Source organism: Bos mutus, chromosome 4 (genome assembly GCF_027580195.1).
Source record: "Bos mutus isolate GX-2022 chromosome 4, NWIPB_WYAK_1.1, whole genome shotgun sequence".
Taxonomy (NCBI): domain Eukaryota; kingdom Metazoa; phylum Chordata; class Mammalia; order Artiodactyla; family Bovidae; genus Bos; species Bos mutus.
In genome coordinates this window covers 53,674,112-53,693,490 of record NC_091620.1, presented here as the reverse complement: position 1 = coordinate 53,693,490, position 19,379 = coordinate 53,674,112, and the positions used below count along the sequence as shown (strand labels likewise).

The 19,379-nt window shown below is 51.0% G+C and overlaps 1 protein-coding gene across 1 annotated transcript; it reads right to left on the bottom strand.

Moving 5' to 3' along the window:
- Nucleotides 1–654: 654 nt before the first annotated feature.
- Nucleotides 655–15,110, bottom strand: GHRHR (growth hormone releasing hormone receptor). Its single transcript, XM_005889138.2, has 13 exons — nt 15,054–15,110; nt 11,060–11,162; nt 10,824–10,931; nt 9,967–10,064; nt 8,719–8,816; nt 8,074–8,206; nt 6,510–6,663; nt 6,149–6,209; nt 5,510–5,579; nt 4,553–4,644; nt 3,965–4,094; nt 3,210–3,251; nt 655–1,192 (listed from the first exon to the last, which is right to left on the bottom strand). The coding sequence occupies exons 1-13, from the start codon at nt 15,108–15,110 to the stop codon at nt 1,067–1,069; spliced, it is 1,272 nt and encodes a 423-aa protein (XP_005889200.1). The 3' UTR covers nt 655–1,066.
- Nucleotides 15,111–19,379: the final 4,269 nt, after the last annotated feature.

The window sequence follows — 19,379 nt, the reverse complement described above, 5'->3', positions numbered from 1 at the left end:
GAGAAAAGTAGAGAGAGAGATTCGAGCATTTTCCAGAAGGACAACCTAAAAGGCTAACAGGCACAAGCAGAGAAGAGATGCTCGCTCATTAGTTATCAGAGGAATGTGGATTTAAACAACAAGGAGACGTCACCGTACACCCATTTGACTTGCAAACATTGAAAAGCTGGGTAATGCCAAGTGTTGGTGGAGCTGCTGGTGGGAGTGGAGATCTCGCTGGCAGTTCTGGAGTGCAATCTGGAACCACTCTGTCGTGTTAAGAAAAGGCATATCGGCTGAATTGGCACAGCTTTCACTCCCCGGAATGTGTCCCGATGAAAGGCTCCCCGGCCTGGGGACAAGAGGGCACGGGAACAGTCACCTAGAGGCAGGGGGAGACGGGATGGTCACATATGGCTGGTGACACCAGGTGGTACCATAAGGCAGTCAAAACAAGCCACCAGATGGGCACACGGCAACACGGGTGGCTCTCTTGAAAGTACTGTGCTGAGAGGAAAAACATTAGAAGCAGGATGAGGCATATAATCAACAGCATTTATGTAAATTAAAAGTACAGATACACACAACACTACGTGTTTTGCAAGAACACAGAAACAAGTATCCGCATTCAACACATTGGAATGTTTGCCTGTAGAAGAGGGGAATGGAAGTAGAGACAAAAGAGAATATATATTTTTTAATGAATTAAACAAGAGGATCCCTGCACAGACCTGTGACAGGGATGTGACAAGAACTGAGATGTGATAAACGCATGCCAGCATCATGGTCCAAACAAAGCTTACAGATCCCTCCCCCGCAGAGGTGGATGGGGTCACTCTAACGTGTACCTATTCATTTACAAGTTTTTTGGCTCCTCTGGCCTTGGGCTATGGCCCAGATTCTAGGAGGAGGGACATGAGAAGAACAGCAGCGGACACAAAAGGACCTGGGAAAGAGAGTCAGGAATGAGACAGGAAAGAAGTGCTGGGAGGAAGCATGAGAGTTCCCATGGGACGCTGTGGAGGGTGGTAGACCCATGTAGCTGCCCAAGTTCAGGTGTGGGCTCCAGTCACAGGCTGTGACCAGACTAACACGCAGATGTCAGCACCTTCACCCTCGAGTGTGAAGGCGTCGTCCACTTGATATGAGTCACCCGGGCTGGCAGAAGTTCAGGATCGTGGCCGTGCCATCTCCGCGAGATCTCAGTCCTCACCTCCAAGAACAAGAGGGAGGGCGTTAGGAAGGTCCCATTGTCACTTCTTTATTCAGCCCCAGTGGGGTTGAGGGTGCCGGGGAGGCCATGCAGGAGAAACTGAGACAGGGGTTTCCTGCAGCAGGAGAAGCTACGGTTGGCCACAGCCACAGCTAAGTACTACCTCTAGAGGATACTACTTCCTCCTTCCTGCAAGTATTTCTGACCATTCCGTTTGGCTCCTTCTCTGTCTTTTAGTACTGCTTTTGTCTTGGACCACTTAAAGACAATTATGGGTGTTTTCTTGAGTTTCTGGCCAAAAAATAAGTACTCTGTCCTCTCCAAGTAGCCCAGGGCCCATGAGCCATTACAGGCAGGTATGGAAGTCCTGTGTTTGCTCCCAGATCCCAAATAAGTCTGCAGGAGACTCAGAGAGGCTACTGGGGGCAAAGAATGTTAGAAGAGAGGGAGCCAAGAAGAGACAGAAGTGTCAGGTAAGGGGTAGCAATGCTCCACAGCTGGAGCCTGGCAGGTCTGTGTACCCAGGTCTCCAGCAGAACAGCTGCTGCTGCTGCTGCTGCTGCTAAGTCACTTCAGTTGTGTCTGACTCTTAGCGACCCCATGGACTGCAGCCCACCAGGCTCCTCCATCCATGGGATTTTCCAGGCAAGAGTATTGGAGTGGGGTGCCAGTGCCTTCTCTAGCAGAACAGCTGATAAGCTGGTAAGTCACTTCAGTCGTGTCTGACTCTGTGCGACCCCAGAGACGGCAGCCCACCAGGCTCCCCCGTCCCTGGGATTCTCCAGGCAAGAACACTGGAGTGGGTTGCCATTTCCTTCTCCAATGCTGGGACAGAGTTAAATTCTCACACTACTGCCCGATAGCAAGTCTGTCCTAAGGGGAAAATACGAAGTGTCTTCTGGGTTGGATGTTATAATTTACTCCTCTCTGCCATCTCTCCATGATTCTACAAGTGCACTGGCACCATCTATTCTGTCTATAGGGACTTTACTGGTGGCTCAGACAGTAAAGAATCTGCCTGCATGGAGAGAGTAACATGGAAACTTACAATACCGTATGTAAAATAGGTAGCCAATGGGAATTTGCTGTATGACTCAGGGAACTCAAACAGGGGCTCTGTGACAACCTAGAAGGTGGGATGGGGAGGGAGATGGGAGGGACTTTCAGGAGGGAGGCCTGATGGGTGTACCTATGGCTGATTCTTGCTGATGTCTGACAGAAAAAAACAAAATTCTGTAAAGCAATTATCCTTCAATCAAAAAAATAATAATAAAGTGGCAAAAAACAGCCAAAAAAAAAAATCTACCTGCAATTCAGGATACTTGGGTTTGATCCCTATGTCAGGAAGATCCTCTGGAGAAGGGAATGGCAACACATTCCAGTATTCTTGCCTAGAAAATCCCATGGACAAAGGAATCCCAAGGGAAAGAGTCAGACATGACTGGGCAGGACAGGGACATTCTGTCTGTTCACGTGTGTGTTCACCTTTTTGGTTTGTTCTTTTTGTGTATCTCTTCCAGGTGCTCTCTCTCAGCACCCCTGCCTCTGCTCTCCATCATCTTCCCTGTCTTTCACCCGAATCTATTTTCCTAGACTTTGTGTGTCTACCTTAGACTTTATTGTTTCCTCTGTGTCTTCTCTCTGTCTCTCTAGGATCTGACTTACTCCTTCCCGTAACTCTCTCTAATGTTCAATTTTAGGAATACAGAATGGAAGGACCCCTTTTAGCCCCCGGCCCAGCCCCTACATCCCTCTTCTAATCCCTGAGAGGCCTTTTCTACCTCATGATGAATGGATAGTAAGCTTGGCCAAGACCAGAGGAAGGATGGATAAAAGATGTTCACAGGAAGTATTGAGGTTAAGCTTGATTCAGAAACTCAGGACAGATTTCCACAAAGGATTGCAGGACTCAAGTTATGGCCTGAGGTGGGATTTACAGGGGCTGGACAGGAGAGAGGCAGGCTTAGGAGTGGTGGGAGGAAAGGCTTAAAGAATAAGGATAGTCTGAGTCACATACCTCTTGGTTGAGGAAGCAGTACAGGATAGCAACAATGAAGCCCTGTGAGGTCAAAGAGAAAGGACCCCATCACCCTGGCCTGGCCTTGGATGTCTGTAGTCTTCCTACTACCTTTTCCCCCACCCCCAACAGGCTGTGACCTGGGCCAGGTCTTTGGAAAAATGCAAAGTAGACATATTCATCACATTACTATGTGCCAGGCATATTGTCATATGTAATTGCCGTAGCAAGCATTCCAAAGTTTTATCACTGGCCTGATGGCCCGTTTCTCTGATTTTATTTATTTCTGCATCCCCCAGTATTGAGCACAGAGCCTGGCACATAATAGGTGCTCAGTAAATGCTGAATTTGTGAGATGGTTAGATGGCATCACCAACTTAATGGTCATGAGTTTGAGCAAGCTCCAGGAGTTGGTGATGGACAGGGAGGCCTGGCATGCTGCAGTCCATGGGGTCGCAAAGAGTCGGACATGACTGAGCAACTAAACAACAACAAAATGTTGAATAGAGTGGACGGATGGATATATGGATGGATGGGTAGATAGATACAGGGATAGTTGAATGAATAAAGATATAGATGGATATAAAATAACAAACAGATGGACAGTTGAATAGATGAATGAGTATCTGGAAGGAAGAATAACTGGTCTAGTCACCCTCACCTGCCATGAAATCAACCACCCCTGTGGACAGCAGCACCCCCCGCTCCTATGCAAAGACTCAGAGGGAAGGAGAGAGTACTGTGGGGACCCTCACCTGGAAAGAGCCCAGTCCCAGTTCTAGGGGGAGGCGGATGTCCAGGCCAGCACTGTCAGGCAGGAAATTGAAAATGACATAGTGGATTCCAAACAGAGGAATGAGGAGAAGCGTTGACTTAGAGAGACGCCTGCAGAAGAAGACAAGGCCTGGATTCTGCTGTTCCCTCTCTCAAATGCTCTGGTCTCAACTTATCCCAGTCAAGTGTATGTATCTTTCAAAGTCTAATTCAAGGACACCTCTTCCAGAAAGTCCTCCCAGATTGTACTCTAACCCCATGATTCATTTAGAAAGGATCTCTTTCCGCAGGCTCCCATAGAAATTGATCTCCACACTCATCACCCACAATGTGGGTTGCTAACTGGCTGTTTGGGACCCCCATCCTTCCTATATTGTGTTTCACTGGAGGGCAGGGACCAGAACTATTCTCTCTCTGGGAACCTGGGGAGAAGCACAGGACCAAGATGATGGACGCCTAATCATGAATAAAAAAGAACCATCTGACGCCTGCACCAGTTATGTCCCCAGAATTTCCTGAAACACATATACACACCCCCACATGCACACTCACAAACACACACACGTTACCAGTACTGATGCTGGGTATGGAGGCTGCCCTGAGTTGGCTCCAGTTTCCTCAGCAGGATACGGATAATATTGAGAAAAAGCCCAAAGTTCACCTGGAAATGGAGGTGCAGGCAAGTGGCAGGAGTGACCCAAATGGCCTGGGGTAGGACCTCTTTGGGGACTAGAAACCTCAGGTTTTTGAGGGCCAGGATGAGCAGGTCATTGCTCGAGACCTTGCCACCTGGAGACTGGGAGGTCCAACATGGTGCTCAGGGGATCCTGGGCTCAGGGTCCCCCTCCTCCAGTCCCAGGCCAAAAGTGGGAGGTCATACCTTTCATCCTGCTTCCAGCACCTCTCAGGCTCTTCTAAAAAGCGTGTGGCCTTCACTTTGCACAATTACAAAATCAACAAAGATGTGTGCATTCACCTAGGCCATGCAAACCAGTCCTGGCTGCCTTGCCTTGAGTGTGGGCAAGGTAGGGGTTTCAGGTGCTGCTCCTTCTATGCCCCGAGCCAGGCCTCACTGCAGTGGTAGGTGATCTGCAACCAGGCCACCAGACTCATCAAAATTCTGAGTTAGAAGAAGCCAGAGCTCTGATTTTTCCAATGGGCTATACATGGGCTTCCCTTGTGGCTCAGCTGGTAAAGAATCCACCTGCAATGCGGGAGACCTGGATTTGATCCCTGGGTTGGGAAGATCCCCTGGAGAAGGGAAAGGCTACCTACTCCAGTATTCTGGCCTGGAGAATTCAATAGACTGTATAGTCCATGGGGTCACAAAGAGTCGGACACGACTGAGTGACTTTCACCATTGAGGTCCAGAGAGGGCCTCACAGAGCACCTGTGGGGGAGTCAGGCTCGAACCCAGGGTATCCTGACTCCCAGCCTGGAGTCATGTTTCCTGCTGTGTATGGCTGCTCGGTGGGCCCAGGGAGATCGGCTGAATAATGCAGAGGACACTGGCCTCAGGCACTGACCCCAACAGAGAGGACGATGGGTCCTTTGATGATCCACCAGTAGGGGGAGCTGTCGTCCAGGTCCCAGCACCTGAAGAGAGGGCAGGCCTGGACTGATGGCGGGGTGGAGGGGGAACAGAGCGCAGTTGCCGAGAAGCCCTTTTCTGGGGTACCCCTGCTCCTCTCTCCTTTCTTCCCTCTACCTACAGCTCTAGGCTCCTCCCTCTAGAATTCGATCCTTATAGCCTCACCTTACCCCAAACAAGCCTTATCTTCTCGAGACATTTAGGCCCTTTCCAAAGGGACACCCTAATTCAAGAGGGGCTCACCCTTTCCCTTCACCAAGGTGGATGAGTTTCTCAAAAATCAGTCATGTTTGCTATTTTCTGTGGCCCCAACACTTCCCCTATTCTGGAAGGTCCCTTCTTACAGCCCCTATCCCCTGAGATCCCGAAACCCGAGACCCTGTGCCCCCTTCCTGCCCAGGCTCAAGCCTCTTCTGTGTTATCCATGGACTGTGCCTCCTACCCCTTCCCAACCCCACCCAACCCTGGGAGTTCCTGAAGTCAGGACCAGGGACCTCCCCTTTCTCATCCCAGCTTGGAGGACAGCCTCATCAGGACCCAGTACAGGTGTGATGAAGGGATAGCCCAAACTCACGCAACGTCTTCGAAGGCCAACTTGCAACCCACCCACATGCCGGTAAAGAGCAGAGGAAGCCCTGTGGGGGTACAGAAAAGCCATGAGTAAGGGTCTGCATCCTGTGCCCACCTCCCACCACCACTACCAGCATCACACAGGGCACTGTGAAGGCAGGACCCTGTGAGAGCCCAGGGGCAGGGGACCTGGTCCTGATCTCAACACTCGCTGTACGACTACAGCCATCCTTCCCCTTTCTGGGCCTTGGGGTCATCATGAGTGAGCTGAAAGGATCTTTGTGTGAGCTCCCTGGTCATCCCCAATCCTCCACCCACTCCACCCGCCCCCCACCATGGTGCCCAAACCAGCCCTCCGTGCTCACCCCAGGCAGCGAGAACCAGCCACCAGAAGACCCTCCTTGTGCTGGGCAATGTGGAGACTAAGAGGCAGGTCAGGTACACAGCTTCTGCCAGCAGCCAGCTGAAGTTGGTCATGGTAGCGAAATGGGAAGTGGCCACAGAAACCTTACACAGGACCTGTGGGCCAGGGGCCTGGGCGCCTCAGAGCCAGGACACCCACTGGAGCCCCATCAAAGCTCCCCTACCCCCAGGTCTCTTCCACTTTGGGCTACCACCGAGGGGATGTGGTAGTATATATAATATGGTTGTGAAGAACACAGATTTGGGATCCAGAGAGCCTGGCTTCAAGTTTTTCATCTGGGTAACCCACCCACACTTTAACTTTTCACATATAAAATGAAAAACTTCCAACCCCTAACTCATGGTCTCATCATAAGGATTAAATGGAAACCCTGTATACAAATTGCTACTATTTTTACTGACACTATCTCGCCGTCCCTCCTGAGCTCAAGTCTCTCCCTAGAGCTGAGGCTATGGAACACCATTACTCTTGCAGAGCTCCATCCTGCGAAGACACATGCATGCACCCATGCATTCACTCAGTCACTGAGTGACTCTGCTCATCGGTTGGGTGGCTTGACTCTGAGCTCAGAGGCGAGTGCTCTGAGTGCGTGGCCCCATTCCCAGCACTCAGCAGCTGGGTGTACTCCCAAATATCCCTCATCTACAAACGGAACTAAAATGAAAATATACATAGGAAAGAAAATGAGACAATACATGTAAAGCATTTAGCATAATGCCTGGTACCTAAGCACTAAGTATGTATACTATTATTGTTTCTTTCATTAAGGAATGAAGGTCATCTGTTGGCGTGTTCATTCATGTATCTATTCATTTCCGGTACAGTGTCAGAAAACCTAGTAAGAGCTGCCCACACTCAGCCCAACTTCTTTTATTTTTGGCCTCCTCTCATTCGTCCACCTCCCCACCCCCATGATGACTTCCCTGTTTTCTGGAGCGGCCCCAGCTTCTCCTGTCTGTGAGAGCTGCTTCACCCTGGTCCTCCCTGCTCTCTCCCTATCATTGCTGCCCGTTCCCCCTTCCCCAGAGCTCCAAAGCCACCTCCTCCCTGAAGCCCTCTCCTGTTCTCTCCCAGCTTTCAGCCCCCTCTACCTGATGGTCCTGTAATCTGGTACAATCTGTCCCCTTAGGCATCCTGGGTGCTTCTTGAAGAAGAGACCTGGCTTTGTCCAGTGCCTGTTACACCCACACCCAGCAGAGACAGAGCCCAGAGGAAGTGTGAGATGGAAGCATGAGTGGAATGAAGTGTGCTCTGGGCTGGGCTACGGGATGGGAATGAAACCAGAATACAGAACATGGAGCAGAGAGTGGAGTCAGGGAATGATGGGGCTGGGCACAGGAGGATTTAGGACTTGACCCCAAGGAGGGGCGGGAAGGGGGAGGGGGGCTTTCCAGCTCTGTCCTTGGCAAAGCCAGAGCCCTGGGGTCAGCCCACTGGACTGGACAGGCTGACATCTCTAATCCAACCTCCTCGCCCACACCAGCACCCCCACCCATGACTGTTACAGTGGAGAAGCTGCAGTGGTCCGTGTTCTCCCGGTGAAAGAGGGTGGCGTCCTTCAGGAACACAGCTGCCGCCTTGAGGATAAAGGTGATGAACAGCTGGGTGTGGATGTAGTTCCTGGGGCAGTGAAGCCTCCTGGAGGGAGTGGGAGGGGTGAGGAAAACAGGAGGCAAGGAGGGAGAGCGGGCTTGGGGAGACTGAGCAAGGAGGGAGGTGAATCACATGGGCTTGGATTGGCTGTTATCAGATTGGATCCATTGCACTGAATGTAAGGCTTCAGCTTTAACTTGTAAGACAACCGGGCTCAGTGCAGGTGAGGGGAGGGAAAACATCAGTTCCCTGCCTTCAGGGAGCTCATTACATGGAGGACAGAGGCAGAAATGACAGGGGACCCCCACCCTCTGCCCCTGGATAATCAAAGAGACAAGGCTCATTCCCAGGAAACAACAGCTCAGGCCAGGCTGGAGAAGGCTTTAGGAGGGCAGCAACCAAAGGCTTGAAATAGTCAAGAAGGGCTTCACAGAGGAGATGAAATGACCACAGTAGCCCTGGGAACGTCTTTGACAACCAGGCGGAAGATCAGGTTTGGTGCTGTGGATGACGGGGAGGCAGGGAAGGTTCTGGAGCAGGGAATGGGGATGGCAAACCTGAGAGCAACCAGGATGATGATGGCCACTAGGAGGGCCGCGGCTGAGACGCTGTGGCCCATGGTGTAGATGATCCTTACCACGGAGAAGTAGGATTTCTGGGGAGGGTGGAGGCAGAAGGAATCTCAGCAACGGGGCCTCTGAGGAAAGGGAGGCTTGACCATCAAGCAGGTGATGCTTTGAATTCTACCCCCAAACTGTCGGTGTGGTGTGAGGCTGGGGTGTCTGTGGGGACCAAGGCAAGCTCCCTTTGGAGTTTTCCCTTTGGAGTTTGTTTACAGCCTGTAAGCTAGGGAGGGAACAGGATGGGGGAGGGAAGCGGGGGGGGGGGGGAAGGATGAGGATCAAGATGCTTAACTCTAGCTGCTGCTGGGAGATGGGGGAAAGAAGCTGCCACAGAAACTGTGCGTCCCTGGGGAGTGACAAAGCTCAGGAGGAAATCAGGCTTGTTTATTGACATTCAGCTTGCTCATTAGCTTGGGAACACGACATCCGCAAATAAAGGGGAGAGCAGGAACAGCTTCAAGGCTAAGCTCTTTCCACAAACAAGTATTTGAATCAATCAACTCAGCCTGGATCCCGGAGATGGAGACAGAAGGTGTAGCCTTTCGGGGAGGGGATTGATCAGGGACCCAGCTCCCCTGAGGGATGCAGGCAATCACCCCTGACTGCCCCTCCCTGACTCAGTCTTTTTATCTGAAAGAATGTCAGACTCATGCTCTGCCTTCAGGGCTGGAGGGAGAGAGCTATGGGGTTATGGGAATGGAAGCAATCTGCCAAGGCACTGCTCAGTTTGGAAGCATGGAGTGTGCTGCTGGGGTAGGAGTCACTTCCATCATTGGGTTTCCCTCGCTGTCCCACAGCCATGCACACCACTCCACAGACTGAGGATCAGAGAGGGCAGGGAGCTTTTGCAGTGGTCCTTGCCCAGAACAACTCAGAGCCTTTGTTTCCCGCAACCACCCCCAGCTCCCAGTCCTGGAGCTGGGGCACAGAGAGGGTGTCGAGGAGACACTGGCCAGGTAACACTGCCCACCCTGCCTTCTGCCTCCCTCTTCCTCCTAGCAGCGTAGCCCACCTGTCACTCTGGAGCAAGTTGCTCTCTACTAATTCTCACTCCCTCTCTTCCAGCCATCTTCCAGAAGTGTGCTGTCATTCACATTCCGACCCGCCAACTTCAGTGGAGGTGGCAGCCCCTACCATCGTGCAGTCTACCGGCCACACAAACATCCTTGACGAGCCTCTCACCTCCTCAGTCAGCAGCTCCAGGGGCACAGGGCAGGCCTCGGGATAAGGCGGGAAGGGCTCCGACCAGCCTGCAATGGTGCAGTCCCTCTTCACAGCCCCTAGGAGGCAAGCGGAGCCGGGGAAGCTGAGATGTGATCAGGACGACTTCCCCCTCTCCCCAGGAAGGTGGGGGAGCCGGGAGTGACCCTGGTCGAGTCTGCACAGACAGCTCATCTCTGCAGCAGAGAGAGGGGAGCCTTTTCTCCTGAGGCCTGGTGTCCTGCCTGCTTGGGACACTTTCTGGGACCTTCCTTTCTGGCCTCAGACTCACCTTCTGTTAATTGAGAGAACAGTTTCCTTGGAGCAGAGTAGAGAACTGGGTCCCCAGCATCCTAAAGAAAGGAGGCCCTCTCTGCCACCGGAGGAACCATCCACCGCAGACACCCAGGCCAGGGAGGTGAGGCAGAGCATGGCTGCCCTTCCACTCTCCCCGACAAAGCAACCGTTAGCACCTTATGGGGAGATTGATTCTGCCTCTCCACCCCCATGGCCAGTCCTCCTGCTCACACCTCCCGCTCACACCCAGAGAACAAGTGCTCAGTGCCTGACCCCAGGCACAGCATTCCCAGGCCCAACCGCACCCTCTGTGCAGCTAGGGCTCTTGTTCTCCCCAGGTCACAGGAGGTCAGGAAGCTGAGGCTCAGGGAGGGTAACTGACTCATCCAAGTTCATAACTAAAGACAAGAAGGAGTAAGGCAGTGCTCAACCCAGGTCTGCCTGACTCCAAAGCCAGGACATGGCCACCGCATTCTACCACCGCCCGAGGAAACCACCTCACCTCGGCTCCTCCCCCCATCTCCACCGCCAGCACCCCTCACCTGGCTCCGAGCTGAAGTGAGAGAAGAAAGCCGGGCAGGGGAGGCTCACCCACTCGCCGGAGCCCGCCGTCGGCCAGCACAGCAGCCCATCCCAGATCCTAGGGCAGCCTAGACAGCGAAGTGGGAGCAGGAAGGACTCAGCCCAGGGGACAGGCTTGTCCACCATCCTGAGCGGTGCAACTGAAGGAGATGGAGAAACCCACGACGAGCCACCTCCTCCCTCCCCAGCCCCGTACCCAAGGTGGAGTTAGGCATCCCTTCCGCAGCTTGTAGACATGCTTGCTCATCCTCTCGCAGCTGAGTGATGACATCACATTCTGGGTGCACGTGGCCCAGGACCTGTGCAGCAGAGTATGAATGACATGAGCCAAGCCAGTGTGTGCTTCTTCTAGGTTGGCTGGTCAAGTGATCTGAGGACAGAGGTAAAGCCTGATTCGTTTCCACAGCTGGGCTCTTAGTTAGGTACAGGGACCAGGTTCATCAAAGAAACGCAATGTCTATTTGGATGAAAGGCAGGCAAGCAGGGAGGGAGGGAGGGAGAATAAATGGAGATTTGGACAAAGGCTTCCCCTTTTCAATTCATGGAAGTCAGTTCTGAGACACATTAAGTAAAAGTCTTCAGAAGATGGCATGGGGATGGTCAACTCAACAATGCAGCCGTGTAGTGGCTTTTTTTTCTTGCCATGAGTGAGGTGAAGGAGCAAATGAATGTCTTCATGGATGAATGAATGAATGGGTAACTGTGTGGCCCGCTGGTAGAATGAGTGAATATACATACAGAATATAGATAGATGGACTTCTCAGGTGGCGCTAGTGATAAAGAACCCTCCTGCCAATGCAGGAGATGTTAGAGATATGGGTTAGATCACTGGATCAGGAAGATCCCCTGGAGAAGGGCATGGCAATCCACTTTGATATCCTTGCCTGGAGAATCCCATTGACAGAGGAGCCTGGTGGGCTACAGCCCAAGGGGTTGCAAAGAGTCTGACTGAAGCGACTTAGCACACATAGATAGATGGATGACTGGACACATGGATGCATGGTGGATGGGTGGATGGATAGGGGGATAGGATGCACATAGAGATGGATGGGTAATGGACGATAGATGGAGGGATACCTGCCTTGACGTGCAGCCCAACAATCAGATCATTCACAGGGAATGATCTCTGTGATCAGCTAGGAAACAAGCTGCTTTTCTGGAAACCCTCTAGCAGTAGTTCTGAAAGTGTGCCTCTAACTCAGCCAGAGATCAACTGCAATGAGCCAAGAATACGCAGAGATCTATGGCTGGATCTAGGACTTCACATTTTAACAAGTTCTCCAGGGAGCTGGAGTCAAAGGCAGGAATTCTTAACACCTCTCCCTCCCACTCCCCCAGACTGGAGAAAAGCTGACCATCCAACAGGGCACAGCCCCAAACAGACACATGAGAAGGAACTCAGCTTTACAAGACACGCTCCTTACACTGTGAACATGGATCCACATCCCAAGTTTGAATCCAACATATACATCAAATTCAATCAGTGTAGATTTCTGTCCCCAAGGATTTACCAGGGAAGAGTGTGGAGAAGGCAATGGCACCCCACCCCAGTATTCTTGCCTAGAAAATCCCATGGATGGAGGAGCCTGGTGGGCTGCAGTCCATGGGGTCGTGAAGAGTCGGACACAACTGAGTGACTTCACTTTCATGTTTCACTTTCATGCATTGGAGAAGGAAATGGCAACCCACTCCAGTGTTCTTGCCTGGAGAATCCCAGGGACGGTGGAGCCTGGTGGGCTGCCGTCTGTGGGGTCGCACGGAGTTGGACACGACTGAAGCGACTTAGCAGCAGCAGTGTGGTGAGGAAGAGAGTTAACACCTGGTCCTGATATATCTAATACAAACTGAGCAGGGGCCAGACAAGCACTACTGGAGGGTGGCCCTTCTCGCAAGGACTGAGGAGGTGGCATTTGAGCTGAACGTTTGAAGAGAAAGGAGCATATTTTTAGAACATGCCCAGACAAGAGAGTGGGCAGATGTACCTGAGTTGTGTGAGGGGAGAGCCCTGCCCATGGCCATCCTCACATCCACATGTGCACACACAAGCCCCCAGTGTCTGGCACAGAGTCCATGTCAGCAGGTGGTTCATTAACTCCCAGTGTCCTTTGACAGAAACCCAGGCACGGCAAAAGCATAGTGGGTATGAGACAGTGGCTGGGGTCAGAGACGTCAAACACTAGAATGGGGGTGGTCGACAGTAGGTGACCACATGGAAGGGACCCAAAGGCCAGAGGGCTAGGAGAGGACCTGGAGACGCTGACCAGTAAGGAGGGTCACCCCCATCAGACCCGCCCCTGCAGGGGAGGACACCCCTGTCCTGACCGGCTGACCCCAGTCCCCCAAAGCCAGCTTGGGCTCAGCTCTGCCACCTCCTGCCTGGGCCCTGGGACCTCACCATGCAGATTCCACCTGCAGCCCTGGCTCTGGATCTCCAATCTGGGAGCACTTCTTGGCTTCTTCCCAGGACTCAGTGAGCCTAGTGCCACTTCAGAGGAGAACCCCAGTCTTACCTCCCCCATACATCCACAACAGCAGTGGGGTAGATGGACAGGGCGGGGCCTGATATGGGACCATGGGCTCCATCTGCCCTCCTCCCCTCCACATCTACAATCCCATCCTTTCCTGAGACGCCTTCTCAGGGCCTGACTATTGGACCACCGAGGCCAAAGGAACTAGGACCCCTGGTGGGAAGCCTCCCACCAAAAGGAGAAACAGACAGCCACCACACTTCCCAAGGGAAGAAAAATTCAGGGAAGCTCAACTCATGACTCAGGTGTGTGGTCACGGGTGGAAACTGCCAGGGGTGAGAAGACGTGGATCATTCCAAGACTTATCCCAATATTCTGGTTGGATCCCCAACTACTCACCTTGGGATCAGGGATCATCTAGCCTGTGTCCAGGACCCCACTCCTCCTGAGGGGAGACTGTTGTCCTGTATGCCCTGGCCTGGCTGACCATGGCTATAGCTGACCTGGGTTCTGTGCAGGACAGAGCCCACACCAGGAGACTGGGGTTTAGTGCTAACCCTGACCCTGGCACCAGTGACTGAGTGACCCCCACAGGATCTCAGTCCCCCTTCTAGAATAATGCATTTCCTGTGGGGTGCACACAGATGAGAAGGAGGAGGCCCCACTCTGTGCAGTGCAGGGTGGGCAGTAGAAGTCACCCATGATGCACTGCAGGCCCAGCCTCCAACAAGTCAGATCCTTCTCCAGGCACAATAGCTCAGCGGGGCAGATGTTATTTTCTTCTTTTACAAAAGAGACAAGTGAGGCTCAGGAAGGGACTTACCTAGGTCACATGGCAAATCCACAGCACCGGTATCAAAGCCCAAAAGCCGTGTGCAAAGAGCAGGTGCAGCCCCGGCCACACATACACACTCACACACACACACACACTCACACACATGCACACACTGTCAAACACACACACACTCACACACAAGCCAGTGGAGGAAGAGGGCAACCTCAGTCCCGTGAGCTCGCAGGAGACCCTGGGAGCTGCAGCTTCCAATCTGGGACTGTGTCTCCCATCCTGGTCCCCAAGTCACTGTCACTTGTACTAACTGTGGGAAAGTACACCCCTCCTGGCAGCCCGCTCCCCAGCCTTCTGGGCCTTGGGGCTGTACCTGATTGTGGAAAGCTGCTCAGGGCCCAGGGTGTGCCCTTCGAAGGAGAGGCTCCCAGAAGCTGGAGGGGGGAGCAACTTCTCACTTACTACCCAGACACACTCAATCCCTGGCCACACCCTCTTCAAAGGAAGCAACTCAATCAAGTGGCTCCGGGGATCGTGGGGACTGGGAGGGCTCTGCAAGCTTGTCGGAGGAGGAGGTGTGGAGAAGACTCAGGGTGTGAAAGGGAGGCAGAGGTACTGTTTTAGGTACTGTTTAGAGTATTGTGGCCCCGAGGATGCAGACAGGCCCTCAGGGATGCAATGGGCATGCGAACTCAGTTCAACTCCAGGAAGGACATTTTGCTGTCAGAACTCCCCAGGGATGAGCAGGCTGCCTGGGAAGGGAGGGGGAGGAGAGGTGGGGACCGCAGGTGTCAGGAGTTCTCCAAGCCAGGCCACCAGACTGCTTGGTCAAGAGACTCCTGCACCAGGGAAGGGTATGGACCCCAGTATGGCCCAGTGGCTCCCAGATCTCAAGCTCAGTGGGAGGGGCAGGAGGGTCTGAGCTGGCTACTCACGATCGGCAAGGGGCCCAGCAAGCAGAGGACGCAGGCACCCCACACCCTGCTGTCCATGGTGGGAGCTCGGCGACAGCTGCCTGGGTCAGCCTCGGTGACCCTGCGTTCCTTCCACTGTCCCCTGTTGTCACCGCTGCCAGCACACCCTCTGCTTCTCCTTCCCAGGTGGCTGTTTGCATAGACAGGAGCCAGTGAAGGGGACAGAACCCACTGAATATTCACCAGGATTTCAGAACACCGTGCCCAGCTCCGCCACAGCCTCAGGGTAGAACTCTGCATTCCTGGCGGGAAGGGCTTGACTTCGTCTGTAAGTCTGCCCATGTCTGTCCTAACATTACCAAGGTCACAGACAAATGGCAGCTGCAGGACACCTCTTGCCCCAGTAGGTCACTATTCTTTATATAATTTTCTTCTCTGAGCCCAGCCCTCTGAGGCCCCCCAAATGAAGGAGACTCAGCAAAGAAGAAGGCCTGAGTCCACACTCAGGAAGCCCAGTTTGGTTGTGATCTCAGCCTCATCCACCGGGCTGAAGGATGAGTTCGGAGCCCTGGGGACCCAGCAGAAGTGGATAGGGTGTCAGTAGAGTCTGGACAATAGGAATCTTAGAAAAGGAAGCACAATCATAAATTCCCATGCATCCCCATCGGCTGGTCGTGAAGATAATAGTTTCAGCAAAACCTTGTCTTTGTTCCCAGCAAGGATACCAGTCTGGATGGCGAGGTGAAGTCTGAAGGGATCCAGGCTCTGGACTTTACATGGGGGCTTGTCAAAGTCTCTTCGGAAGTCCATATGGAAACAGGGAAAAACAGGAAGCGTGCAAGAAGATTCACATAGCTAAGCCATCCTGAGTGGGGCAAAACCAGTGTTATCAGGGGCAGAAACAAGAGAACCTACACAGCAGCTCAGATTAATTTGAATATTCATTACCCTGTCAGTTTTATTATAGTTTCAGACTTTAAAATGAAGGATCTCAGTCGGCCAGGCTAGAAACAGTGTTCTAAATTGCCCTAAACCCTGCACAGCACTGGGGCGTCTAGAAATCGCATTAGATCTTCAAGGGTCCCGAAGGTGCCAGTACCTGGCAGGTCCCATCATCTGTTTGCAGGTCTGCAATCCCAGAGCTTGTCAGGCCGGACTCTGTGACACACACGTTTCCAGCCTGACGCCAATCATGAATGATGAAGCTTCTCGTCCCTGCCACATCTGGACTGAGGAGTCATTTTACATCAGCAGGGCTGTGTTTTTCCACTTGTGTTCATCACCAACAAAGAAAAATATTTTGAAAGGAAGGCACGAGGCACCCCCAGCCCCAGACACTCCTGCCCTTGTGCGAGCGTCTTCATGTGCTTGGCCGTGACCTGGGGCAGGGCTCAATCGCGCCCAGCTTGCACATTTGCAGGGTAAAGCAGAGCCCCCATGTTGACAGGCTGAGTAAGGATGCAGTGCCAGAGACAGAGCACCGAGCAGGTGTAGCTTAAAAGGAAAGCCAGAGCCTCTGTCCCCTAGCTACAGAGAGGCAACAGTCCAAGGATAAAATCTGCAATCAATCACTGTTGATAATTAACATCAATTGGTGTTACTGAGGGTTAATAACTGATATTAATGCTACTACTGATTATTATCTATTTGTCAATGCCTAGAGACAGTTTTCAGTGTCACAGCCAGCAGTCAGGGGCAGGGAGGAGATGTGGCAAGGTACTAATGTTATGTAAGAGATAAAAGCCATAAAAACTGGGATGCTGTTAAAATCCTACCACGCACAGGATGGCCCCCCACAACCACCTAAAGAACTGTCCACTCTAAAGGTCAATAGAATTAAGGTTGAGAGACTCTGATTTAATTGTCTGTGTTCCTCAAGTTTCCCCTAGGCCCACTGTCCCTTCTGAACGGGCCAGGGTCATTGTACTTCCGTCTCCAGCTATTTCTGTATCTGCTCAGGGTTCAGAGTTTGACTCTACCACTTGGAGTTCAAGGGCAGATTTAAACAGGTCTCTCTCACACACACAGCGTGTGTGACCTTGGGCAAGTTATTTAACCTTTCTGAACCTCAGTTTTTCATTGAAAAACAGGCATGATACCTTCCTTGTTGGGTTTCTGGAATAAGAAAAGGAAAGGCCTACAGAGAACCTCATACAGAGCATAAATCACAGAGAACATGTTACGAAGCTGGACTCTCAGCAAAGAAAGTTAGAATAATCAATTCTTTGGATGGAAAATATAAGATTAGCTCTTTAGCTCACATTTATGAAATACACATTCTAAAAGGCTTAAAGTCCCAACTATAAAGCAGTAAGATTTTTTCCAAAAATGCAAATTTGTTTTTACAACCTCAGAAGAAGGGAAACTTTTTTTACATAAAAAGAAATCTTAAAGAAAAGAGTAGTAAGTTTGAGCACATTGGCATTAATAAATATATAGAGTTCCAGAAAAACATCTATTTCTGCTTTATTGACTATGCCAAAGCCTTTGACTGTGTGGATCACAATAAACTGTGGAAAATTCTTCAAGAGATGGGAATACCAGACCACCTGATCTGCCTCTTGAGAAATTTGTATGCAGGTCAGGAAGCAACAGTTAGAACTGGGCATGGAACAACAGACTGGTTCCAAATAGGAAAAGGAGTACGTCAAGGCTGTATATTGTCACCCTGCTTATTTAATGAATATGCAGAGTACATCATGAGAAACGCTGGACTGGATGAAGCACAAGCTGGAATCAAGATTGCTGGGAGAAATATCAATAACCTCAGATATGCAGATGACACCACCCTTATGGCAGAAAGTGAAGAGGAACTCAAAAGCCTCTTGATGACAGTGAAAGTGGAGAGTGAAAAAGTTGACTTAAAGCTCAACATTCAGAAAACGAAGATCATGGCATCTGGTCCCACCACTTCATGGGAAATAGATGGGGAAACAGTGGAAACAGTGTCAGACTTTATTTTTCTGGGCTCCAAAATCACTGCAGATGGTGACTGAAGCCATGAAATTAAAAGACGCTTACTCCTTGGAAGGAAAGTTATGACCAACCTAGATAGCATATTCAAAAGCAGAGACATTACTTTGCCAACAAAGGTCCGTCTAGTCAAGGCTATGGTTTTTCCAGCGGTCATGTATGGATGTGAGAGTTGGACTGTGAAGAAGGCTGAGCACGGAAGAATTGATGCTTTTGAACTGTGGTGTTGGAGAAGACTCTTGAGAGTCCCTTGGACTGCAAGGAGATCCAACCAGTCCATTCTGAAGGAGATCAGCCCTGGGGGTTCTTTGGAAGGACTGATGCTAAAGCTGAAACTCCAGTACTTTGGCCACCTCATGCGAAGAGTTGACTCATTGACAAAGACTCTGATGCTGGGAGGGATTGGGGGCAGGAGGAGAAGGGGACGACAGAGGATGAGATGGCTGGACGGCATCACTGACTTGATGGACGTGAGTCTCAGTGAACTCCAAGAGTTGGTGATGGACAGGGAGGCCTGGCATGCTGCGATTTATGGGGTCGCAAAGAGTTGGGCACGACTGAGCGACTGATCTGATCTGATGTTCAAGAAAGAACCCCATAAATAAAACTACAAGCAAACTACAGACTGGCAGAAATATTTGTGACCAACAATGATAAAGATATAGTATTAAAACTTTATTTTAAAATACCTAAAAATTAATAATAAGAGGAAAATAACCCAATAGAAAAATGAGCAAAGGATATAAACAGCAATTCAGAAAATAAGTAAAATGGGAGCAATGAACAGATGAAGAAATTCTCAGCATCACTAATAGTCAAGAAAATGAAAATTAAAATAATGAGTTACTCTTTTTTACTTATAACATTGCTTAAAATTTTATGTCTGACAATATGATGTTTAGAATTATTTGGGGAAGTGGTACTTCCATATTGTACAGATGAGAGTGAACATTGGTACACACACTTTGAAAAGACAGTATGATATAATCTTTTATATCTATGAATGAACCTACCCTATAAACCAGAAGTTCTATTCCTGGATATTTGTTCTAGAGGGCAGAATTATTTGTGTTGTTGCTATTTAGTCATTAAGTCATGTCCAACTCTTTTGCAACCCATGGACTGTAGCTCGCCAGGCTCCTCTGTCCATGGGATTTTGCAAGCAAGAATACTGGCATGGGTGCCATTTCCTTCTCCAGGGGATCTGTCCCACGCAGGGATTGAACCCGAGTCTCCTGCATTGCAGGCAGATTATTTACCACTGAGCTACCAGGGAAGCCCAGTATCATTTGTAATATGCAGTAAAACCCAGAAAACAACACGGAAGTCCAACGATAATGAAATAGCTAAATAAAATGTGTATATTCACACAGC

Excerpts from the sequence above, each read along its gene's own strand:
- GHRHR (XM_005889138.2), bottom strand. The coding sequence starts at position 15,110 with ATGGACAGCAGGGTGTGGGGTGCCTGCGTCCTCTGCTTGCTGGGCCCC. Across the intron at positions 8,207-8,718 it reads ATCATCCTGGTTGCTCTCAG|GAGGCTTCACTGCCCCAGGA; the intron begins GTTTGCCATCCC and ends CACTCCCTCCAG. Across the intron at positions 6,210-6,509 it reads GCTGGTTCTCGCTGCCTGGG|GGCTTCCTCTGCTCTTTACC; the intron begins GTGAGCACGGAG and ends GTACCCCCACAG.